The following is a 27,262-nucleotide window of genomic DNA, read 5'->3' on the forward strand; positions in this document are numbered from 1 at the left end:
TCTGGCGCCTCTTGACTACCTTACACAAATGATTGCACATCTTGGATAACACAATATCACTAAATTATTCATGTGAAAATTTTTGAATTCTTTGTGTTTTGTGGTATATGTTCAAAAAGCAGCAACAAATAAAAGAAATTATTATAAAAAAAACCCAAAATTCACTGGGACTTCAATCTTGGTCAGACCGACTGATACAATGAATGTAAAAATTCCCAGTGCAACAACCCTAATAAAGAGATGATAAGTTTGGCACTTTAAAGAGCATCATGATGAAAGTGACAGACAACTCTCAGAATGGGAGATAATATTGTAAATTATTGTAAATGTCCTATGGGACTCGTATTCAGAATATGTAGCACAGTCTTACAGATCAACAATTAAAAGACAAATAATGCAATTGTAAAATGAGCAAAGACTTTGAATAGCCATTTATTTTTTAAAAGATATACAAATATCACTGGATACCTATGGTGGTGTAGTGGGTTGCACATTGCTAAGCACAAAGCCAGCATTTATTAACCACCAGCCACTCCTCAGGAGAAAGGTAAGAATGCTTGTCTCATCAACCCACAGGGAACCAGGGCTGCCTTGGGTTGAAATGGACTAGATGGCAGTGAGTAATGAGTACCTACAAAGACTTACTGGCATTAAGAAAGAAACACCATTAGTGATGAAAGGCAATGTACACAAAATGAGATACGGTAGGATAGAAGGGACATTCCTTAATAAGGTCAAAGGCATTCATGAAAAAACCCACATGTCATCTCTTACTCAAGGGCGAAAGTCTGTTGATCACGGAGAGCAGGACTAACGGTACCTGCTCTCATCACAGCTCTTCAAGGTTGTGTGAGAAGCTCTAGACGGAGCTCATAGACAATGGCAATGAACAGTTCCAAACTGGTAAGTAAAAATTATTCATTTTCACAGATGAGTTAATCTTATATACAATTGTGGAGAACAAGGAGCTTGTGTGTTGTTTTTTTTTTAAATATAGACAACCCCAAAGAGTCGGCCAGAAAACTGTTAGCACTAAAAAAATTCAGAAAGATGGCAGAGTGTCAGAGCAATCAATGCCTCCCAATAAGCCATGGTGTTAGATGTCAGCAATGAGTAGTTCAAAGAGAAAACTAACGAAACTCTTTCATTTACAATATCACGTGAGAAACACACAAACAAAAAACTAGGGATAATTGAGTTTGGCGAGCAAAAGCCATTTACACTGAAAACCAAAAAATATTACTAAAAGAAATTAAAGAAGACCCAAATCCATGAAAGCATATTTTGTGTTCATGGATTCAAATATTTAATATTGTTCGGTGTTGAGATACTTAAAACTTAGGAGCTAAAATTGTGGCCTTTATTGGAGTCAATAGAAGAAAATACATGTGTAACTTTGGGTATGTACTCCGATAATGCAAACCATGTAAGAAAAAAAAGAGATAAATTGAATCTCTTTGTCAAAAACCAACCAAACAACTGTTTTCAGAAAGATACAATTAGGAAAATGAAGAACACTGGCACAGACGGAGAAATAAAAAACTGCCTCTGAAACACATATATCAAACCAATCACCTCAATGGAGCTACATAAAGAGTTATTACAATCAAATCATTATAAAACAGATGAGCAGAGTGATATAAAATGATAGATAAGTATATTTTAAAATGTTTAACATCATCAATGCTGAGGCAATTAAAATTGTAATAAGAGGATAATGTTATTTCATATTCTTAAGAATAACAGAGCATGAACAAGTAGTTTGCAGAAGCCAATGGATAACAGTGAAAGTCCACTGTCCATTTACAAGGTCCCCAAATGATTAAGCCTCTGGTGACCCTCTCTGACCATAGTTGAAGGGTGTGAATAGCCTGCTCTTATGGCAGATATAATTCGGGTAAAATGGAGCCCTGTGTCCGTGAATCTCCCTTTTGACCCAGTTTACATTTGTTTCAGTTTTTAATGTTTTCTTTCTTTTTTGATTGAGGTTTTCTCTGTATTTTATCTGGTCATTGTTGTGTGGTTTTGCTTGTGTTTCGGATGCTTTCCTGTACGTGAAATCCAGAGTAGGTAAATCTATAGAGACAGTAACTGGATTAATAATTACCTAGGGACATGGCAAACGATGTTGGGGGGAGTGGGGAACTGACAACAATGGCTACAAGAACGAAGAAATGTTCTCAAATTGATGGTGGTGATGATTGCACACCTCTTCCTAATATGACTGAGCTAATGAATTGTAGGATGTGTGAATTACTGTATGTACTCGTGTATAAGTCGAGTTTTTCCAGCACATTTGTAATGCAGTTTTTATGGTAAAATTAGGAGCCTCGGCTGATATTCAGGTTGGCTTATACTCAAATATATGCTGCATATGTTAACAAAATGATTAAAAAGAATAATGGAACCCAATGCTGCCCACTCCTGTGCCACCATTGCTCTGTTTGAGCCCATTGTGGCTGGGACTGTGTCCACCTGTCTTGCTGAGGATCTCCCTCTTTGTCCCTGACTCCCTATTTCACCAAGCACGAGTTCCCTCTCCTCATGGTAACATGGCCACAGTACCTGAGGTGGATTCTAGCCATTTTGTTGCCAAAGAGCAATATGTCTTTCATCTAACCCAGCTTCCTTGATTATTTGCTTAGCCTACAGAATGAATAAATGTGATGAGAGGATTCAACCCTTTCCTGATTTTAAACCATCTCTCCTGATTTTAAAACATACAGTAGTTCCTTGTTCTATTCACAAAAATGCCCACTGATCCATGCACAGTTTCCACAGGAGGGTAATGATGTGTTTTGGAATTTCCATTCTTCTCAAGTCTATCCACAGTTGATTCTAGTCCACACAGTCGAATGCCTTTGCATAGTCGATGAAACACAGTAAACACTTTTCTGGTATTCTCAGCTTTGAGTCAAGATCCATCTGACATCACCAGTGATATCCCTTGTTCCCCGTCCTCTTTTGAATCGAGCCTGAACCTCTGGAAGATGTCTGGCAATGTTCTGCTGCAATGTCAAGGTCAGCAGTTTCAAACCATGTCACTTCACAGTAAAAATGCTGGACTTTGTCTTACCACAACATTTTTCAGTCTTGGAGGCCCACAGAGGCAGGTCTCCTCTATCCTGCAGGGTTGCGATGGGTTGGAAATAAACTGATGGAAGTCAGAGAGAGAGAAAAAGGCTTAGCCTCCGGCATTACGACAGCATGCGAGCACGCTGAGTGGTAGTCACACGCTGAGCTTTTCTTCATAATATATATTTCCACTTCACTTGCTGGTTATTTTACATATCTTGAGAATGACAATATTTTTTATGGTCCAAAAGATGAAAAACATTAACTTTTCATGAACAGATGAATGCATGAATAAAATATGTTATGTATATACAATGAAATATTATTTGGCCATAAAATAAATGCAGTCCTGATACATACTACAACATGGATACATCTTGAAAATGTTTTATGTTGACTGATATAAGTCAATCACAATAGGACAGATATTGTATGACCTCTTTAATCAAAATGCATTCGATAAGCAAGAAAAGGTTTTCTGCTCTCATTAGGATTTACACCCTCAGAAACCCACCGGGGCAATTCTCCTCTGTCATAGATTCTCTATGAGTTGGAATCAACTCAGTGGCAGTGAGCTTGTTTTTTTGCTTGTTTATATGTTTGTTTTGAGAATAAACAGATGCAGAGATCAAAGCTTGGTAATAGCTAGTAGGGCCAGGGGAAATCATTGAGAAAATTAAGCGTCTGCTTTGGGGTTTGGAAATTGGATGGTTGTACAACCTATTCAAATTAAGTGATTTGTTTCATTGTATGTATGAAAAATGTTGAACAGGTGAATGCTGCATTATAAATAATTTTACTCACTGCCATCCAGTCAATGCTGAGTCACAGTAATCCCACAGGACAGGGTAGAACTGGCCCTGTCAGTTTCCAAAGCTGTTTACAGGAATCGAAAGCCTTGGCTTTCTCCCCTGCTCTGTTTACTACACTAGTAATTTTGAAAGCATGATTTCAAAGCTTTTTGATCTGCTTTGAATCCCAAATATGCCACTAACTAGTTTTGTGACCTTTAGGCAAATTGCTTATCTCTTGGTGCTACCGGGTTCTCCTTAACAAAATAGTCAATATCACCCTGTCGACTTTGACGTTGTAAACCTGTTTTGAAGGTGAAATTGCAACAACCTCACTGTTATCAAGTTGATTCTGATTCATAGTGACCCTTTAAGGCAGGGTAAAACTGCCCCTGTGTGTTTTCAGGACTGTAACGCTTTGCAGGAGAAGAAACCTTATCTCTCTCTCCCTAAATTGTAACACATGCAAAGAATCTAGCATATTGCCTGGCTCAGAGCAAAACAAAATAAAAACAAAAAAAGTCTGCTCCCATCAAGTCGATCCTAATTCACAGCAAATGCTATCAGACAGAGTACAACTGCTCCGCAGGGTTTTCAGGACTATGCTTCTTTGTGACATCAGAGTCTCATCTTTCTCTCATATGCTGGTTGGTGAGCTTGAACCGCTGACTTGGTCATTAGCAATCCAGTGTCAAAGTGAAGACTATATAAATCATTGTTATTTCTGTTGTCTATTTGCCCTAACTAGAATGTAAGCACTACATGATGTTTTTTCATTTTATTTTTTGTCGTATCCCATGAATTTTATACTGGGCTTTTCAAATAGTAAACACTCGGGAAATATGGTGTAGTTATTGGTGGTGTTCTGCTAACTGCAAGGTCTGGGAGTTCAAACACACCAGTTATTCTTTGGGTGAAAGGTGAGCCTGTCTGCTCCTGGAGATGTACAGTCTCTCTGAAACCTTATGTATGTATGGTTGGTATGAATTAGAATTGACTCAACAGCAGGGGGGTTCATTGTATACTTGGTGAGATAGTTAACGTTTATTGTGCCAACCTGGCCAATGAACACATGTGGGATTAATTGAAGGGTGGAGAGATAAATGGCTAGGCGAGCTTCGCCTTTCTTGTCTCTTGCTCTGTGGTCATCGAACCAGTGTGAGGCTGCCTTGCTTATTCTGTGTCTTCATTTACAAGCTATACTACCTGTGGGACACCTAACCCGTGGACTATGTCACTGTAATTTGAGGTTCCTTCAAGACCTGCTTCACCACACTATTTGAATTTACATCTTTTGAGCTGGGGACTGTTGGACACTGCCATCTGGCTGACTGTTGGTGACTTGCCTTACTGTTTGCTGCCTGTGCCCAGATAGTCTGAATTGCTCCACAGAAGACTACCCGGCGGCTCTCCAGACTTAAAGGATTGCCAGTGTCTCACAACTGTATCACAGGAGTGAGTTGCACTGAGCCATTTGTATTGCTTTATAATTTAATTAACTGTTTATTTCTTATGTTATACATCTATCTATATAAATATATATAAAATTATTAGCATTCTGGTTTTGTTTATCTAGAGAACCCTGTCTAACAGACTTCATTAACCTATAATGACAATATGAGACCTTGTCAATATCTCACAACATATAAAGAATCAATTCCTATTGGTTTTAATATTGAGTTATAAGAAACAAAATTTTAAAACCTTTAAGGAAAATCTAGAAGAATATTTTTATGTTCTTAGGGAAAGAGATGATCGTGTTCAACAAAAACACACAAAAATCTACAGACACCAGAGGTGATTGGAACAAAACGAAAGAGGAGCAGAAGATGGTTGGCACATTCACAAAGAACGAACACTTATACTGGGTTAGTACAAGTCAGAATTGATTTGATGGCAGTGAGGTTTCGTTTTGTGTTAAGCGTTCATAATAATATTACAAATTAGTAGCCATGTGTAAAATAACACCAGGACCAAAACCCCTGTCCTGGGGTCAGTTCTGCATCACAGTGACTCACAGACCAGAGGAGAACTGCTTCTTCCAGTTTGGGAGGCTGGAAGTCCTTAAGGAAGCACATGGCTTCAGAGTTCTCACCCTACTGCTGGAAGGCTTGAAGCCCCAACTTTGTAGTGCTTAACCCAGTGATTAACCCAATGTGCCATGAGTATCCCTTATGTAAAACCAAGATAAGAGAAAAAAAATAGAAAACTGGACAAATGATTTGAATAAACATTCTATGCTTGAAGATACATCAACATGAAATATATAAAAACTCAAGAAAATGGAAATGGAAAGCTAATGGAGTTTTCTAAATTTATAATTGGAAAAAAAAAAGGGAATTTGGCAATCCCAAGTGTTCAGAAGATATGGGACATGGCAAACTCATATTTATAAGGTCCATATTGGTCTACCTCTTTGAAAACCCGTTTGGCAATATCTTCTAAAATTGAAAATGCATATGCTCTTGATCCAGTTGAGAAATGATTCCAGATGTGTCCCACAGATCATCTACCTGAATATTTGCACCAGCATTATTCATAATTGCCCAAACCTCAAATTGCTCAAATGTTCATCAATATTAGATGAAGATAGCCTGTAATATTTGCATGATAAATCATAATAGTGAGGAAAAAGAGTCTTTGATAATATTTAGTAACACAAATTTAACTTAAAACTACTTTATATGACAATAGCAAGTCACAGAGGCAATGCAATATAGTTCCTTTCTGTTATGTAAAGAAAAAAATAAGTTATTCATCTATATTTCTATGTATCAGGTATAGCACATTTAATATATTACAATAAAAATAAAATAAATTATATCTCACAGATTCAATTGAAATGCTGTTCTGATATTGTGTCTTATTTATTTGACTATCTTGTATTTATAACTTATAAAAGTCAAATAGTCACTTAAAAATGTCATGATGTTTCATTCTTCCAGGATTAAAAAAGAGTTAATTAAGAATTTGTCATTTAGCTAATTTTATTTATTTATTTTTCTTTACAATATTTTTATACTTTATCTTCATAGTTATTTGTTGTAAAAAGGAAGTGATGAAAACTAGTAGCTGTTAAGAGACAAAGTCAAGATGATTCTAGTTTTTTTCTACATTTGTTGAAGAACTGACGAGGGGGAGGGAGACGTACTGGTGTATCACGTACACCTTAAGACAAGGTGACAATGAACGTCCGATTTTCTAAAAAGTCATATGTTATGACCCAAGACAAATTTCTGAGGCTGAAAGGTTAGGTTCTAGATGCAGCACTTTTATTTTAATTAGTTTTATTGAGTTAAAATCAACACATCATACAATTAATAGTGCCATCGTACTAAGAAGGGGTGTGTAAGCATCACTGTGGAATGTGGACAGCCCCATTATCACATGAAGAGCACTGTAAACTGGTCCTTAACAGCTAGACTTAGACTGGAATGTGACACCTTGTCATTAGATAGCCTTTTATACCCAATCTCATTAGATCGTCTTTTATACCCAATGTCATAGGAAGGGGAAAAAGTCCTAAATTTGATAGTAGTGAGGATTACATTTTAGCCAATGTTATATTAATCCACTTAAGTGTATATCTTCAACATATAGACTAATTTAGGGACATAGCAACCACTGAATTCTAATGAGGGTGAGACATTTTGACAGCTTGAAACTAATTTCCCACAAAATGTCATTATCAGACAAATAAATATTTTATTAATGTGCCTACTTTTAGATGTATAATATAGAAGAAGACATTGAAGTGAGTCATAAAGATACACTAACTTACTTCGAGGAATTTAAGTATGAAAAACACAATAATGTTATAAATGGTTTTATATGTACAGACAGAAAATTAACTGTTAACAATTACATAAGGAAACAAATGATCACGAATAAATCATATTGGAAAATATATCATCCAACATAAACTGGTGAAACCTCGTTGCTACAGATAGAAATCTACAAAATGTTTGTACTGTGCTTGTAATTTATAATATAAAATACTTTTTTTATTTTTAAAGAATGAGCAATTTATAAAACTGGGCTTCCTACTGTAAAAATTTACAGTCGCAGATACACACAGGGACAGTTCTACCATGTCCTATTGGATTACTCGGGGTCAGAATAATTTTGATGACAGTGAATTTCTTTTTAGCTTGAGTTTAAGGAAAGTGAAAAGACCAGCCTCACTTAAACTGGCAATACAAGGTACTTCATTAGAAAACATTCCGTAAGAAACTGCAGAGGTCCATTATTAAATGTTGTTTGACTTAATGATGGAATTAAGTTAGAATTTTGTGTGGAACACTGATTTTTTTGTTCCCTTTGTTTTTGTATCTGTATCTTGTTGTTGCTGTTTTTAATGATTGTGAATATATTTACAAGAATGGAGACTATTTTGTTAAGCTCAATTTGTATCATATTGTGGGAGTTGTTTTTTTGTTTGTTTTTGTATTTTTTGTGGGGTCAGAGGGGGCAGGGAGGTGTGATGGGAAGATACAAGAGAAGATTGAAAAAACAACATAATTGAAAATAGTTTTGATTATAACATTTAATCATTTCAAGTCCAAATCAGTCTGACATGCATACCTCCAAATCAGTAGAATGTAAGAAATCTATTGCCCTGAAAAAAAGAAGATGGAAATAAAGTAATGCAGAAATCAACCTGAATACTAAAGTTCCAAAGAAAAAACACATTGCTCCCCAGAGAAGAGGCACTGATGGTAGTGAACATCTGTTGTAGAATACTGAGATTTTTTTTATGACCACATGTTCTACAAATAAGGCTGATTCAATTATTCAAACAATAAAAGTAGATAAATGAACTAAGCAGTTCAACAAGACAAGCCAAAGTACCTGTTTGTCACTTTATTGAGCCTGGATTTTTCAGAGTTTATTCAAAAGAACCTTATCGGATAAACTGTGAGGTGTAGATGACATTGCCATTATAATGTGAAAGAGAGAGTTTGTAAAGGGAAGAAATAAAAATAAATACATAAAATAAGAAATATTTAAATATAAGGACTGTAATAAAATGTATCTAAAAGTAATCAGATTCCTCATGCAAATTCACTAATTACCCTACTTACTGTGAATGACTAACTTAATTATTAGCAATGAACTTGTCTGTCACATGAGCATTTGCTGAATGACTATGGAGGGTGAAGTGTGGGGCAGAAAAGAAAGACAATGCTCTTTTTACATCCCCTGAGTTAAGAAAAAGACCAAAACAAACTACCCCAACCACACAAATATATGTGTTGGGATATATATATATATATATATATATATATATATATATATATATATATTGTGATAAGTGTTGTATGAGCCCATAATAATATATATATATATATATATATATACTCGCTGTGAGATGAAATGTCAGATTATATATATATAAACTCGCTGTGAGATGAAATGTCAGCATCACCTGCCGAGATCTTTAAAATTCGAAGTAGTAAAATGATCTCATGACTAAAAGAGTTGAATTGGCAAAGAAGCAGATCAGCAGTTTTCTCATGGCCCAGCAATCTTTGATCCAGGATAAATTGAAAGACCTATCCACAGCAAAAGAGCCCCTGGTGTGACTCATAATTAGGTTTATTCTACTGATGAAACAAGCTCATTAAGGGATGCTAAGAATGTAAATATAATTTTAAAACTAAATTATCCAACAACCTAGGCTTAAAAATAGAAAACTGGCATTGCAAAATGGTGACAGGCAGTTTAAAAGCAAATTCAGTGATCCTTGACAAGCAATTTTTCTTAAATCTAATAATCCTTTCTACCTTTCCAGATTGACTCCAGTGAATGGAGTCATAGCCCTTCAGCCAGCTGACTCCATTTGGGATTCTCTTTAAGGATAATAGCTCTGTTGCTTTTGTGAAGCAACATATATTAAAAATAATTTTTATAAAAAGACACAGAGGAAAGAACTAGGAGGTGAAAGACATTTATAGAGGTATAAACATAGGCATGTACATATATAAATGTATTAAAATATAATAAGAATATAGGTCTATATACAAATGTTTATAGGTTAAGTAGTAAGGTACCAGATAGACATTGGGCTTCTACTCAAGTTCCCCCTCAATGCAAGGACACTTTGTTTTATAGCCTGGCATTCTGTGATGCTCACCTTCCTGACACGATTGCTGAAGACAAAAATGGGTGCATAAGCTAATGTGGTAAAGAAAGCTGATGGTGCTTGGCTATTATAACACATAGTGTCTGGGGTCTTAACAAGAAGGGTTAGAATGGAGATCCAAAACCCATCTATACACAACTGGACATTCCCTCACAGAAGGGTCAAAAGGAAGGGATGAGCCAGCCAGGGTGCAGTATAGCAATGATGAAAACCCCAACATTCCTCTAGCTCTTTAATGCTTCCTCATCCCCACCCCACCCTGTCCCAACCTTTATCACGACCCCAGTTCTTTCTTATAAATCTGGCTAGACCAGAGCATGTACACTGCTACAGATAAGAGCTCCCAACACACAGAATCCTGGACACATAAGCCCCTCAGTATGAATAAAGAGAGTAGTGACACCTTGAGGGTGGGGGAAGGTGGGAGGAGAAGAGGGATACAGGGGAACAAGGACTGACTTACTAGCCCCGCCTCTAGGGGGACCAACAACAGAAACGTGGGTGAAGTGAGACAGCGGAAAGTGTAAACTATGAAAATAAAAATAACTTATAAATTATCAAGGGTTCATTAGGGTGGGAGGTGGGGGAGGGAGAGGGAATAAAGGGGAACTGAAACCAAGGGCTCAAGTAGAAAGAACATGTTTTGGAAATGATGTTGGCAACATATGAACAAATGTGCTTGATACAATTGATGTATGGATTGTTGTAAGAGCTGTACGAGCCCCCAATAAAATGATGTTAATTTTTTTAAAAGAAAGAAAAATCCAAGATGTGGTATAGCACTGATGAACCACATAACTATCCTCTAGTTTTTCAATACTTCCTCCCCTTACTATTATTATTTGTTTTACTGCATTAATCATGTTAGATTTGAGTCTGTTTCTTTGTATATTTAAGATTGCTCAATACATGAATGCCAGGATAGATAGCCCTTCAGAAATAGTCACAGGAGTAATGTTTCCCTGGGGATATGGGAAGGAGAGGGTGGGGGAGGGGAGAGTAGGGAGCTGATAGCATTGATGACTATATAACTCCACTTGATGGGTCTGAACAACAGAATTGTATGTGAATAGATATATTGGGTTTTGTAAGAGAGATAGAAAAACTATTATAGGGGGAAAAGATAAGGGTTCCTGGGAGTTGGGGTAGAAGAGGGAGGGGATAAAGGGGAGCTGATATCAAGGAGTTCAAGGAAAATAAATGTATTGAAAGTGATTGTGGTCACAATTATACACACATACACAATTATACACACAAAAATACACACATACTGTGTGGTATGATTGAACTACCGAATGTCATGATATCTGTAAGAGTTCCCAATAAAATGATTAAAAATTTAAAAATTAAAATACCCCACCCCTCAAAAAAACTTTTATTTATTCTTTGTGGTTTTCCAAGTTGATAGGTAAAAGGCTTGTTCTATGGAAGGTAGACATCATTGGTAATTTACTAGCAAACACTTAGCTTGCCTAACAAAAAAAGGAAATTATTCTATTTTGACTTATAAAACTTGAAGTCTTTTGATAATGTATTAAAAGAAGAAATTGTAAGTAAACAACGTGTCATAATCTTGACTGAAATATTTTAGAATCTTAAGCCTTTGGGAGTTTAAAAAATCTCTCAGTGGGTCATTTGCTATTTATATAAGAAATGTGAAGTGTGGGTCAAGTAAAAGAAAAATAATAGAATATGTATAATTTGGATTTTGGAAACAAATAACAACAGAAACCCTCACCCACCCACATCAATTGTGTATTGCTTTTCATTTATTATTTAATATTGGAGGAGACATTTTAACTTGAAATACTCTATATCTTTGTTTCTGTCATTCCTTTGTTGAGATAAATTTATGGATTGAATACAGAAAATGAAACAAGACAGACATGGCTGATTCTGCAAAGTAAGCATCTCCCGAAGAGTGACTCATTGTGCCCCCATGACTCAGGAAAGTGCAAGATCTCAAATAACCATTGATTTTGTGCTTAAAGAGGACAACAGATGACAAAATGTCAAGAATGTGTCCATTATTAATGGGTTCATAAATGCTTCAGGGACAAGGCTCCACCTCTAGCGGAATTTCATTTCGGGAGAAAAATATTAATTATTTCAGGGTCACAGGGAGGAGACAAACCAGTCATGGTGCAGTGTAGCACCAATAAAACATACAGCTTTCCTCGTTCTTTAATGCTTCCTCCTCCCAGCCCCCACCCCCGACTATCAAGATCCCAATTCTACCTTACAGATTCAGCTAGACCAGAGGATGTACACTGGTACAGATAGGAACTGGAAACACAGGGAATCCAGGGCAGATGATCACTTCAGGACCAGTGGTGAGGGTGGCGATACCAGGAGGGTAAGGAGAAGGTGGGGGACAAAGGGGGAACTGATCACAATGATCTACATACAATCCTCTCCCTGGGGGACAGGCAACAGAAAAGTGGGTGAAAGGAAACATCAGACAGTGTAAGACATAGAAAAATAACAATTTATAAATTATCAAGGGTTCGTGAGGGAGAGAGGATGGGGAAGGAGGGGGTAACATAATAAGGAGCTGATACCAAGGGCTCAAGTAGAAAGAAAATGTTTTGAGAATGATGATGGCAACAAATGTACAAATGTGCTCAACACAATGCATGGATAGATGGATTGTCATAGGAGTTGTACGAGCCCACAATAAAATGATTTATAAAATATACATATATTATTTCTTTATAAGAAAATAATTAATTTATATTGTCACTACACTCCTCAGTTATGAACTATTTCATTTTCTGACATTTCATATTTACAATATTTTAGCTCTAGCTAAAAGGTAATGGGAAAAAATGATGATATAAAATACCTAAACAGAAGATTTCACAGGGCATCTTGAAAAGGGGAAGAAAGGTCTTATAATGAACTGTACTAAACTAATATCTAGAGTTAGAAAATCAAAAGGGAAGTATACTGGATGCACTTCTAAAATCTGATGGTCAGACCAGGATGCAGCTGCCTTAGCCAGTTCCCTGCTTTAGCTAGCAAGACTCACTTCCTGAAAGAATTACCTAAGAAGAAGCCACATGGACCTACTCTGATGCAGCCCTGGGTGCTGAAGCACCTGTGTGGAGACTCCTGCCAGTTGGCTATGACCTGTCGTGACCACATGCACCACAGAAGATAACAGGTTTATTGGTGCTTTGTTCACTGTGTCCTGACAAAATAGTTGAACATTGGTCAGTTCAAATTTGGTACAGTGACTGTGTATTATTTCCATCTTCTCCTGATGCTTCCTGTGCTTTCTAATATTTTGCCCACAGAATCCTTCATTGTTACAACTCAAATCTTAAGTTTTTTTTTCAATTATTATTAGGGCTCATAAAAATCTTATCACAATCCATACATACATCAATTATGTAAAGCATATTTGTACATTCATTGCCCTCATCATTCTCAAAACATTTGCTCTCCACTTAAGCCCCTGGCATCAGGACCTCTTTTCTTCCCCTCCCTCCCTGCTCCCCCCTCCCTCATGAGCCCTTGCTAATTTATAAATTATTATTTTGTCATATCTATATATACTTTTCTGTAGCTAAGTTTGAGCTAGGAGGTCATTTCTGATGATGAAGGATGCCCACTGGGCAAGATTTACATTCTCTGTAAAAATCTACATGTGGGGGTAATGGGGAAGGGAATTTTATTTTAAGCCTAGACACTTTTATGTTCTTTTGATGAATTAAGGGGAAAGGATTGCCGTAACAAAGCAGAATACATGGATTTTTAAGCTTAATGAATAGGAGGCCTGTATGACCATGGATGCTATCACCAGGCTGGCTGCATTTGATCTTGGCTTGACAATTGTCAGCTATTACCTTCTCTATTAAATATAACCTTATTGGCTGAACAATAAGGAGAAGCTAATACCTAACTCACAGAATTATCGTGAAATAAAATGTGCTACTATAAGCAAAATGGTTAGTGTCTGTCTGTGTGCTATTGCTGCTGTCATTAATGATGAGATTATTTGGAGAATTGATGAGATACGTTAAGAAAAGGAGATGTACAGGGAGATTCTAAATCAAATGGTCCATTTCTCTTTGCCGCAAATAAAAGTGAGTGTGTGATTCTTTTTGCACTTATTTAACAACCCTTAATGATAAATCTATCCTAACTATAATTGCTAATATGTTTCAGATCAATAATAATTTCCAGAAAGTCAATAAAGAAGACTATCCTCATGCTCAATTGAAATTATAAAGGTTAGCGCTCAAATGAACAGCACTCAAAAGATCTGCATAATCTAAAGACAGCATGAGCAAAAATATTTTCCAAGTCATATAGAAGTGGTATGATTATATTCTTACATTTTTCAATAAAACCACAAAGGAAAGACTATTAACAAATTATTAATTTGGGAAACTAGATTGTGCCTGCAGTCCACCAACCATTAATAAGACAGTATTGTGGGATATGCACAATATGAGAGATAAAACAATAGAAGTGGGAAACTCAATTTAGATTTAGTAAAAATATGTCTGCTTTACAATGGATGGTTGTATGGATTGTGATAAGAGTTGTACGAGCCCATAATAAAATGATTTAATCAATCAATCAATCAATAAGAAGAAGTCTGCCTTTATCTTGCTTGGATCCATAAGCAATCCTCATGGAAACAGCAGTCAAGAGCTCAAAGGATGCATTGCATTGGAAAAGATATGCTGCCCAGACCTCTTTAAAGTATTGAAAAGCAAGGATGTTACTTTGAGGACTAACATTTGCTTGAGACAAGCAATGACATTTTAATAGTCTCATATGCGTGTGAGAGTTGGACGTTGTGTAAGGAAGACTGATGCAGAATCAATGCATTTGGATTATGCTGCTGGCAAAGAACGTGCCATGGACTGCTCAACGAACAAACTAATCTGTCTTGGAAGAAGTACAACCAGAATGCTCCTGAGAGGCAAGATGGCAACACTTTGCCTCATGAACCTTGGGCAAGTTGCCAAGAGAGACCAGTCTCTGGAAAAGGACGTCATGCTTGCGAAAGTAGAAGGGCAGTCAAATGTGGAGCCAGGGCATGGTGCGCCGCCAGACTCGAGTGGAAAGCACTTGAAAAGGACAACAAATAGACCTTGAACTGTTTATAGGCTTTTCTTTTTTTGGTCATTGCCTTTTGGTTGTTGTTATTGTAGCTATTGTTTTATTTTCTATTGTTGCTTTGTTGTGCTCAGTCTTGTGTTTATGCATACTGTTGTCACTTCATGTCTATCTAGATGGGACAGGCGGGATAAACAAGCCGGAAGAGAGAACAACTGGACGACAGTTCCTGTGGGACATGGGAGAGGGGGAAGCGAGGGGTGGGGGGGAGGAAGTGGGTGTTAACAAACCCAGGGACAATGGAACAACAAGTGATCCAAAATCGATGGTGAGGAGGGTGTAGGATGCCTGGTAGGGTTTGATCAAGGGCAATGTAACCAAGAGGAATTACTGAAACCCAAATGAAGGCTGAGCATGATAGTGGGAACAAGAGGAAAGTAAAAGGAAATAGAGGGAAGAAATAGGAGGCAAAGGGCAATTATAGAGGTCTAAATATAGGCATGTACATATGTAAATATATTCATATATGTTGATGGGGAAATAGATCTATGTTCATATGTTTATAGGTTTAGTATAATAATCCAACACTCTGACATGCTTACCTTCCCTATACGATCACTGAAGACAAATGTGGTGAAGAAAGCTGATGGTGCCCGGCTATCAAAAGATATAGCATCCGGGGTCTTAAAGGCTTGAAGATAAACAAGCGGCCTTCTAGCTGAGAAGCAACAAAGCCCACATGGATGAAGCACACCAGCCTGTGTGATCGTGAGGTGTTGGTGGGATCAGCTATCAGGCGTCAAAAATCCAGAGCAAAAAATCATAATGTGAATGAGGCAGGGAATGCGCAATCAAGGCCCAAAGCCAATCTGTAAGCAACTGGACATCCCCTTACAGAAAGGTCATGGGGAGAAGACGGGACAGTCAGGGTGCAGAACACCGATGAAACATACAGCTTTCCTCTGGTTCTTTAATGCTTCCTTCCCCCCACTATCACGACCCTAATTCTTCTACCTTACAGATATGGCTAGACCAGAGCATGTATATGGGTACAAATAAGAGCTGGAAACACAGGAAATATAGGACAGATAACCCCCTCGGGACCAATGTTGAGAGTGGTCATACTAGAAAGGTAATGGTAAGGTGAGGGAAGAAAGAGGGAACAGATCACAGTGACCTGCCTGTAACCCCCTCCCAGGGGCATGGACAACAGACAAGGGGGTAAAGGGAGACGTCAGACAGTGCAAGACGTGGAAAAATAATAACAATTCATAAATTATCAAGGGTTCATGATGGAGGGAGGGAGGAAGGAAGGGGAAAAAACGAGGAGCTGATACCAAGGGCTCAAATAGAAAGAAAATGTTTTGAAAACGATGATGGCAACAAATGCGCAAATGTGCTTGAGACAATGGATGGATGGATGGATTGTGATAAGAGCTGTAAGGGCCCCCAATAAAATGATTTTAAGAAAGAATAAAAAAAAGAAAGAAAATATCTTGGCTGAGTCAGAGAAAGAAAGAAAGAAAATCTCATAGTGTACAGTTGCACTGTAATATATACGTATATACGGGGCTCCTATAAGAATTGATGGAAAATAACTGTAGTTTTTACACATTTGAAAGATTTTCCAAGTGTAAAGGAATACTCATTTCATAAAAAGAATTGTGTAAATAAATTATTATTTATAATACATTTTTGAAAGATAGCCTTGCAAAGTTCAGGTGATGGGGAGACTACTAATTTAAGAGGAGATCTCTGTGGTGGAAAATGACAGCACAGCACAAACACTGGGAGGTTTGTAAGAGAGGCAACCGCTTTGTGGTACACAATCCTCTCATAGCGGTGATATGCAAGTACATGCTTTGATAAACACTCCAGATGGGCAGGGGTGGGAGAGTCGGAGTATAGCTATGACTTTATATATGTAGGTCCGACAGGGATATTTGTATATGTGCATTTACCTTTGTTGCAAACATATCAAAAATGGGATGGAATAATGGTATGAAAGCTTATTACATAAATGAGACACCTTGATGAACTGAGTCTCTGGGCGGGCTCAGGACTATAGTCTCAGGGGACCCCTAGATCGATTGGTCGAGCATCATTTCCAAAGCCAGTGTGGATGTGCTACTTTGGTGAGTTACAAGGGGCTCATCTTAAAAGTTCGATGGCAGCCATCTAAACTGCAACTCCTGGTCTCTCCCGGTGTGGAGGAAAGAAAAGTGAAAATTGAATGACATGTGGAGCCATTTAGTTCAGTGCATTAATGGACAACACAATTACCAGTCTTCACAGCCCTGGGTCAGAAGAACTGGATGTGCCAGGCTACCACTGCTAACTGTTCTGGAAAGGATCACAGCCCAAAGGGTTGAATACAGTAGTAGGAAAATGTGGACGAGAACTCAAAGTCATAAGAGACCAGACTTAATGGTTAGAAAAAGGCTTGTATAGTCCCTGAGGCTATGGTCCTTGGTCACCCTTCAGGACTGCAATTGATCTCACCCCAGTGTCAGAATAGTAAGCCATTTATTAATCCAAAGTGCTGCATTTACACACAGACCAGAGAGTTGCGGGTGCGGGGAGTGGAAATGGAGGAAAGAAACAGTGGGAGGAAATGGAGGTAAGTGAGGGAGCCATGAGGGATTGAAATGCATGAGCTGAAACAAAAACGTGTATAAGCTGTTGAATATAAACATTCATCTAAATGGCAATTAAAATTTTATTTTTAATAGGAAGAAAACTCTTTTTATGTATCACCTTTTGCAAGTAAAGACTTTTATTAGGGTGAAGATTATGGTGAATGTAACTGCATTTTCAATGAGCGAGAACTGCACAGTGCCCGGAGCTACCAATTATCCTGTCTGTGCACTATTCTCAGTGTAAAGAATGGACTGAAGGTGTTCCTCCACCCCAGGATGCAGGCCCCACACAGACTGTGCTGTTGGGTCCAATTGATTTTCTAATTCTGAAGGCCAACGATAATACATTTTAAGTAGTACAGGGAAATAAATTAGATAACATATGGATTTCATAAATAGTCATTCTGACACTCAGGCTAGCCTTTTAAAAAAGTAATTTTTTTGCTCTAAATTTATTATTTATGTATTGTGTTTGTGTGTGAGAGGAAAGAGAGACAGAAAGACAGAGCGAGTGCCAGTTTCAGCAAATGCAGGATCCTTGTGCTGTTTCCAGTCCAGTAGATGGCAGGCTTTCCCAGCGTGCAGACAAAAATCAGCCTGAAAGGCTGCCCGGTAGATGCTGTGATGGTAATTTTTGTTTGTTTGTTTTATTCAATATTCCTGTGAACGGATGTTTTCATAAGTTTGTTAAAATACTGTTTTTTAAAAGTTATCCATCAAACATCCAAACAACACAGGTAAGTAAAGACAGAAATCTCTCATTTGATTACCTGAACTATGTAAATACTCATTAAATTCTAGAATAGGGACCATAATGCTGTTGTGAGGGGCTGTTATGTACTTCCATAGTGGCCTATGCACACTGGAAGGAAAAACGGCCAGGTCCCGTGCCATTACCATCGACACAATCATTGGGGTGCTTGAACCTGTGGCTTTAGCTACTGTGCCAAACCACCGTTGTGAAGGTCTTCCGCTCTTTCATTGACCTACTTCATCGAGCGTGGTGTCCTTCTCCAAGGCCGAGTCTGTCCCGATCGTATGTGCCAAGGACGTGAGACAAGGTCTAGGCCATTCTCATTTCTAAGGGAAGTTCTGGCTTTTACTCCTTCAAAAACAACTTCAAGAACAAAAAAGTCGTTTGTTCTCTGGCCCAAATCAAACAAAGCCCATTAGCCTCGAGTCCAGGCCAGCTCGGAATGACTGTAGGACAGAGCAGAGCTGCTCCATAGGGTTTCCGAAGGTGTCAGTCTTCAAGGAAGCAGATCTGTCTCTTCGTTGTCCTTCAGAATGGTGGGTGGGTTCAGATCACCACCATTTCGGCTACTAGGGCAATGCTTACCAAACTGAGCCAACAAGGCTCTTCGTTCATCGAGCAGTTCATGGTAATTTCAATATTATTTGCCAATATCATAGTTCAAATGCATCAATCATTTCTTGTCTCTTATTCATTTCACACACTTATGCTGCACCTTGCTCAAGTAGCGTGCACCTCATTAGCTCTCACGGTGATTATCTTGCTTTTTTAACACTTTCAGGAAGTCTTTTGCAGCAGATCTGCCTAATGAACTCCCTCCTCTATTCACTGATACTTGCCCTAGAGTTGAGTGTAGATTCAAGAAAAATTAAATTGTTGATAATGCCAATATTTTTTCTGTTGCATATAAAGTAACTATGGCAAACTGATTTGATGACAGCCAACAACAAGCGAGGACAAAGAGAAATGGAGGGATTTGCAATATTTTGGAGGGAGTATCAAGGTGACTTGTCGATAGAATAATGACAGAGAAATAGAGGAGATAAATACATTTAGAGAAAAATCTCAAGGACATAGCCAAGATTTCTAGTTTCTGGAACTAGCCATTCCACGAGATGGTGAAAATTAGACATGTGTCTGCACAAGTTATCAGTGATGGGTAGACTTAAATAGCAGTTGGAGATTTACCCCAGACCAAGCCAAACCCACCACAGTCCAGTTGGTGCCGACCCATAATTGCCCTATCAGGCTGAGTAAAACTGCTCTCATGGATTTCTTAGACTGTAAATCTTTACAGAAGAGAGCCTCATCTTTCTCCCCCAGAAGGGCTGCTGAGTTCAAACTTCTGATCTTGCAATTAGCAGCTCGATGCATGACCAACTATGCCACCAGACTTCTCAAATGGATATATAACACACCTCACGTTGTCTACGCCCTCACAGGGACGTTTCCTGACTCTCCAGTCAGGCCATTCGGCCTATTGTACACTCTCATAAGCTTCCTTTGAAATAGTATTACCATTGGACTCAAAATCAGTGTTTGTGATTCAGTTTTTCCTCTCTGAATCGGTTCCTTTGGCGTATCGGTTCATGAGTGAAAACTATATGAGTGTTGGTTTGTCACTTTATCCTCCATACAAGCACAGTGAAGGCTATATTAAATGGCCACCAATTATTTTGTTCATACCATAAATACATACATCTGAATTTCTTCTTTTTTATTTCAAAGTGCTTGATTACTGACCAACAACCACTCTACAGAAAGTAAACACAGCCCCAGTGTAGCCAAGAGTTCCTTAAACACTAAGCAAAGGTACAAGATGAGAGAAAAAAAAAACATGGGAATTCTGCTGAAAAGCACCTGTAGACATAGCTATTCATTATGCTAAGAATTATTATATAACTCCCGAGAACACAGACACACACGAAGATAAATTTACACAGATTAGTCTTTTTTTTTAAAGAAAAATAACTAATGCATTTTTTCTGAGATACTCTCACATTCGTATCCTGAAACTTGAATTTAATATCTGGATTTAATATTTATTTTGCACCAATTATAAGCCGGAGACCTTGCTAGCACTTACAATACCTCATCGCAGGCATGCAGCTCACCGTTCCCTGGGATTATAGCAGACCAGAGGGGAGGTATGAGTCAGATTGACTTGATGGCGGTGGGTTTTTATTGTAAGTGAAGTTATAAAAGAATTCAAAGAGTTTCTAGAACAAATAGAAAGCCATTTAACAGCCAGCAAAGGCTTCCTGGAAACACTATTATTTGGCGTGGAGGAAGTAAGTAGTCCCCCAATCTTACACACCCACACCCCAAAACCAAACAAACACCAAAAATCAAATTTGTCTTTGAGTCAATTTCTACTTCTGGTGATTTCAAGAGCGTATGAGTAGAACTGTATTCAACAGCAATTTCAGTAGCTACTTTTCCATAAATAGAGGATCAGACTTTTCTTTTGAGCCACATCTGTAAATGTGAAGCACAGGCTGTTGGGTTAGAAGCCCAGCCTTAAAGCATGTCCACCATGGTCACTCATGGACTGTCCATGTTGGAAGGGGTGGAGTGTATGTACAGGTTGGGAGCTGTGGCTCTGATAGCCAGCCTGGCTGGAGCCTTCGTGATGAGGGTTTTTAGAGCGGTGATATGGAACATGGTACTGAATCTCTCCACACGAAAGAACACTAGCAGCCTCTTCCCTGAGGTTGTGCTACTGATTGTGCCTGTGAACAATGTTAGAAACAGAAGTCACATAAGTGACACGTATTTATTGCTACTGTTATTTGCTAATCAGATGATAATATGAACATTTTCCATTTACCTTACCAGCCTTCTTTGCATTAACACTAAGTCTGAAAGAGGAGACCCTAGGCTTTCTCTAATACCCTCGCCCAAACCTCTCTCACAGGTGTCTGTTTTGTGTGATGTATTGGACTGCTAACTGCAAAATCGGCAGTTCAGAACCACCAGCTGCTCTCAGGAGGAAGGATGGGGCTTTCCACACCTGGAAAGCATTAGTGTCAGAAGTGCACAGGGGCGATTCTGCTCCGTCTTACAGGGTAGCTATGAGCTGGCATCCACTCAACGGCAGCGAATTTGGTTTTGGAATGAGTAAGAATGTTTGGACTTAATGAAAAGGATTATCTAAAGCAGTGATTCTCAACCTGTGGCTTACGGCCCATTTGAGAGGGTCGGGGGTCGAATGAGCCTTTCACAGGTGTCGCCCAACTCATAACAGTAGCAAAATGACAGTGATGAAGTAGCAACGGGAATACTTTTGTGATTGGGGGTCACCACAACATGAGGAGCTGTTTTAAAGGGCGTGGCAATAGGAAGGTTGAGAACCACTGCTCTAAAGAAACCCCTGGTTCTTCAAAACCTTACTCTGTAGGAGCTCTATGTGGAGATGCGCATTTCTTTTGAGCCAATTTAAGATTTTCATTGGGAACCACATGGGCTGAAGGTCTGTTCAGCACATTGCAACGTTTGTTTTCTTCCAGCAAGGAAGGGATTTACAGAGATTTGGTTGACTGACATACTGGTGTGTACTTTTCATAGGGCATATCCCTTAAATGATGATTATTATTCTTTTTCATTTCTGGCTTCCTAGAGATCCATCACAATGTTAGGTGTAGCAGGCAATTTGTAAACAATTATCAAGTAAAATAAGTGCTCCAAGTTTTTAAAAATTAGGTCTTTGGAAGAACACAATTACCACTCATTTTAGTAATAAAGTCAAGCTTTGAATTACTAGTTGTAATAAGGCAACTACATGCCACTTTCTGTTTATCACACAACAAATGTAAGTGGTGTTTTGATGTGAATAACTGCCCTTTTTAAGTGATTTTATTCACATTTTCTTGACAACAGCTCTGAAAATTTCACAGTGGTTGCTAAACTATTGTATGATTGGAGAAATGAAAATGAACTTGGATTGCAGATTATGAAAAATATGAATAGGAATGAAATGTGATTTAGAAAAGTTTTTCAATAGATGGCATATAGTATTACTGAAAAGTCAACATCATTCTCCATAAGTAGTAGAAATGAATATGTGTTAATATGTCAGCTATTGATTCGATCTGTTTTGATGTTTTTCATGGAGTCAATTGCAATTCAGAGTGACCCTGTAGTACAGAATAGAGCTAACTGCCCTGCAGAATTTCCTCAGTGGTAGTGGTTAAGGAAACAAACACCAAGGTTGTTTCTTCTGTAGAGCCTCTGGTGGGTTTGAACCACTGACTTTTCAGTTAAGAGCCATCTAACAATTGCACCCCAGAACTCCTTAGACTAACTCTACCAATTCCAAATCGAACATTATGTGATCTATAAAACCAAAGTCAATTCTGACTCATGGCGACCCTATAGGACAGGATAGACTGGTTCCTGTGGGTTTCCAAGATTATACAATTCTTTAGGGAAATCATAAGCCTCTTCTTTCTCCCTCAGAGCCGTTGGTGGTTTCAAATTGCTGACCGTGCCATTAGCAACCCAACACACACTCTATACAGCTTTTGCAGACTTACAACAAATTGAGATTGTCTTAAATTCCACAGAATGAGGCATTTTAAAGTTAGATCCTGATTTACTTAATAGATTTTTTAAAGTTTATCACCTTACTTGAAGTACAATGAAAACTAGTTTTAGGTGACAAATCCTATAGAAACAAGACTTCATTAACTTAAATGGTCTAAACAATATTGAGCGAGATGCAATTTTCTGGAATTGCCATAGCTTAGCACTCAGCTTGCAATCACATAGACCTTATTCTCAGAGAAAGAAAAAGCAGAGTGGGCTTACTTTCCTCGAGTCGTTTCGAAAGCTGCCTTTTCAGACTTGGCTCTTTGGCTTCCAGGGGTGCCACCTCTGCTGAGAAAGGTTTCCCGTGGGGATCGATTCCCCATCTCTCCACCTGACTCTCGGGAGCTCTCTTGTTGATTCGACGGTCTGGCAAAACTGCGAAGGAACTTCAGTGTAGAATTGGACAGCACCACTGATTCTGCCCCAGGGCTAATTTTGAGGCCAGGATTGGTCGGGAGGACAATCTTTTGTGACCTTATCATTCCCTCTTCTGTCTTCTCCTTGGATGTGAGAGTTTCCTTTCTCTCCAGCCCGGGTGGTGCGCTCACCTCGGAGGAAAGCGGCTTTGAGAGCAGACTTTCTTTAGTGGTGCTTGCCTCGGGAGCTGTGGGTGAGATGACGTCAGCAGCGGGTGGCATTGGAAGACCGTGTGTTTTATTTAGAGGAATGAACACTGGGGTCATCTCTTGCTGAGGACGTCCACCCTCCGGGGTAGGCCGCGTAGAGGCCGTGCTGCTGTCTGCAAGACCTCCAGTCCAGAAACTAGAGAGCAGGACGAACAGACTGGCTCTCTTCATTTTCAGGCGTCTAGCAAGAAGGCTCCTCTGAAATGGGGCGGCCAAGTCCTTCTCTCTGGCCTCTGCTTTCCCTGCTTCCACACGAACCGGCTAGGGCAGAATGATGCTGATGTGAGATGGGTCAAGGAACCAGGTTTCTGTGTGTTCTCCACGGAGGAAGTGTGATTTCCTGTTTCTGTCGGTGGTTTGTAACCTCTGACCTCTGGTAGGATGGGTTTCTGAACGTGGTGAACGCTCTGGGATGAAGCTGCGGTTGAATGGGGAAAACACGGGCAATGGTCATCGGGAACTCCCTGCGGAAAACATCCTGCACACTCCTGTGTCTCCGGCCCGGATTTCAAAGAGAAACTTTAAAGTGGAAGATGGCCTGTAGGGGATGTTTCTTAGATGGACTGAGTCAAGAAATCTCGCATTTTGATGATGCTCTACCCAAGGAAACTGGCAAATTGTGAACATATTTTGCACTTATTTTTTCATTGTACTATTTCTTCCAAAGAGGCATGTAATATTCATACACACTTTAATTTTTTAAAAATCATTTTATTGGGGCTCATACAATTCATCACAATACATACATCAATTGTGTAAAGCACACTTATACATCTGTTGCCCTCATCATTCTCAAACTTCGCTTTCCGCTTGGGTTCCTGGAATCAGCTCCTCATTTTCCTTTTTCCCCTCCCCCTCCCTCCCCACTCCCCCCTCCCTCACGAACCCTTAATAATTTATAAATTATTATTATATCTTTCACACTTTAAATCTATACGTAAGAATTCACTTATAAGATAACCTGCCCTTTTACCCTTCACAGATTGAATGATGAAAAACAAATATATGTGTGAGCTTATATATACAAATAAGTATTTCCATTGGAGCACCACTTGAAATTAATCTCAATGATCACAAGTAATAACAAATAAAAAAGCATACCTAAATAATTTAGGCAACTATTCCCCAAACTAATTTTAACTTTTACTCAAAGAACTTCTAGCAGAGTTATCAACCAAATAGATAAGAAAATGGTTACCCTGCCTATTTTAAAATTCATATGTTCTAGTGGTTGTCATAGCTATGTTACCACCAAGAAGTGAATAAATGAAACAAGAGTGACATGTGAATAAATTAAAATGGTATTATCAATAATTCTTTTGATCCTTACTATAGTACAAAGGTATACTACTTGTTGAAAACAGAGAACTGAATTGAGCAATCACTGTTCTATTGTAGAAATGCTTCATTAGATTAATGATTTCACTACAACAGTAAATATCTGATCTATAGGTTTCAATGAACTGGTTTCATTTGAAAAATTCCATGAAAGACTTCTAGGACCTACATGTTACTTAAGTTTTAACAGTTTGTTCATAAAGTCAATTATTCATCTATTCAGTGATTACTTAAACAGAAGGGAGTGGAATGCACCCTGTAAAAAAAAGTTATTGTGTTTTAGGTGGCAGTTTACACAGTAAATTAGGTTTCTTTCGAACAATTTTTATACAAATCATTTCATGCTACTGTTACACTTTGTACAACGTGTCCCGATTCTCATTATTTCCATTCTGACTTTCTTTCTGTTTCCATTGACCTAGCTTCGCTTCTCCTCCTCGCATTCTCATGCTTGCTTTAAAGGAAATGTTGAAAACTTTTTCTCATGTACTTGATTGTTTAAGGGAACACATTAAACCAAAAATAACCAAATCTACTGCCATCAAGTGGATTCTAATTACAGCATTTCCATGACTGTAAATCTTTACCGGAGTAGAAAACTTTTTCCTTCAGAGAGGTTGCTGGATTTGAACTACTACCCCTGTAATTACCAATCCAATGCTTGCCCAACAGCGCAACCAGGGCACACATCAGCCATGGGCTATATTGCTTAGAACGTCTTTGATTGTTTGTCACTAAAGACTCCAAGTTCATTTCATTTGATTTTTCTTCCTTTTTAAATTTTTAAGCAACTCAAACCATTATCTAGGTTTGATGGATAAGGTATCTGGAGGAACTCTTTTTTAAGGAAACATATACTATATATATTTACACAGTCAACTCAAGGAAAAAAATCAACAATACTGTACTAAACCTTCCATATATGTGAGAATTTTTAGTCCACCTCCTATTCCTTTCCTCTCCCTGTTCCCTATTCCGCTTATTTTCTAAGACGATCTATTATGTGGCTGGAAGGGGACCTCCAGAAAAACTTCCAGTTCCAGTGTCAAAGGGCATCTTAGGACAATTGCCTTGGGGTTTCTCAAGTCCCCATTGGCTCAGTACCTCTGACCTCTTTCAGGAAGCTGGGTTTTGTTCTACATATATCTCTTATTCTGTGTGGGTTTTCTATTTTGTTCTGGTCAAGATGGTCAGCAGGGGTAGCGAGGCACCAGCACAATGCGGCTCTTCTGGTCTCGGGCTAGAGAAGGTTGTGATTCATGTATGCTCTCAGTGCCATGGAACAGAACGTTCTTTAGATGCTGATATTATAGAAGGAAGGAAGGAAGAACATTACATAACGCTGTTCAGTTTTATAGTGTTGTTAATATTTACCCCTAATCCTGGATATAGGATACTAGAATTTTAAATAAAGCCTATTTTTTCTTCCCTGAGCTACTAACTACTTGATTCTAATCCATTTCCCCTTTAATAGTAGCTATTTATGTCTACCATTTATGCATATTGATGACATCTTGGAAGTACATTGTATGGGGTTAAACTATCACACATCTTGATCAGCAGCAAGAACGATGAACTTTGATGCAAAGTTAAATTCATCTGTTTGTGTGATATGTGACAGAACTACAATCCCACAAACCCTGCATTTAATAAAATGTCAAAAGGTTTCAAAGCTGGGAAACCCAGGTAACAATTAGGTCTTAAACACAGTAAGTAAGCGGTGGCACTTTCACATGACAAACATTGGTCTCAGTTTCCAGAAAAAGACATTGCAGCTTCATCACTGGGAAAGGACAGCAGCAGCTACATTTGGCAGAATAGTGATTCGGTAAAATCCAGATAGACTAGATAAATGAACAGTCTTGGATATTTAAGAAACAATCAGAATGAAGACAGATGTAATGTTTGGTTTTGACTTTATGCTTTGTAAAAATACCTTGGTTTTGTTCAGAAGTGAGCTCCAATAGTGAAGGGTCACACATTTGATCTATAATTGATAGCAAAGAGCTATCAAATGGTAGTAAAATGGAACTAAGCTAAGCAATTAATTTCACCTCGAGAAAGGTATTGATGAATAATGGCTTTAGTCGCCACCATCCTAGTTTACCAGTGACCTTGTGATCAAAATGCTAAAGGTCCTGTATCTCATTACTAGCCCACTAAACCATCTTGTGCTGTAACTCCCCAGGGCATCCCCAGTTCATTTGATGGTTTAAGGTGCATGGATC

General features: G+C 38.4%; 1 protein-coding gene across 1 annotated transcript in view; it reads right to left on the bottom strand.

The window, feature by feature from the left end:
• MMRN1 (multimerin 1) overlaps positions 1-23,907 on the bottom strand; it is an 81,359-nt gene extending 57,452 nt beyond the window's left edge. The window contains exon 1 of the mRNA XM_045284332.1: positions 23,290-23,907. Within this exon, the coding sequence (XP_045140267.1) occupies positions 23,290-23,867 (578 nt within the window). The 5' untranslated portion in view covers positions 23,868-23,907. The remainder of the gene's footprint in view (positions 1-23,289) is intronic.
• Between the last annotated feature and the right edge of the window lie 3,355 nt (positions 23,908-27,262).

This window comes from Echinops telfairi, unplaced genomic scaffold, assembly GCF_000313985.2.
Source record: "Echinops telfairi isolate 266 unplaced genomic scaffold, ASM31398v2 ScPeMD7_7468;HRSCAF=8506_0, whole genome shotgun sequence".
Classification (NCBI taxonomy): Eukaryota; Metazoa; Chordata; class Mammalia; order Afrosoricida; family Tenrecidae; genus Echinops; species Echinops telfairi.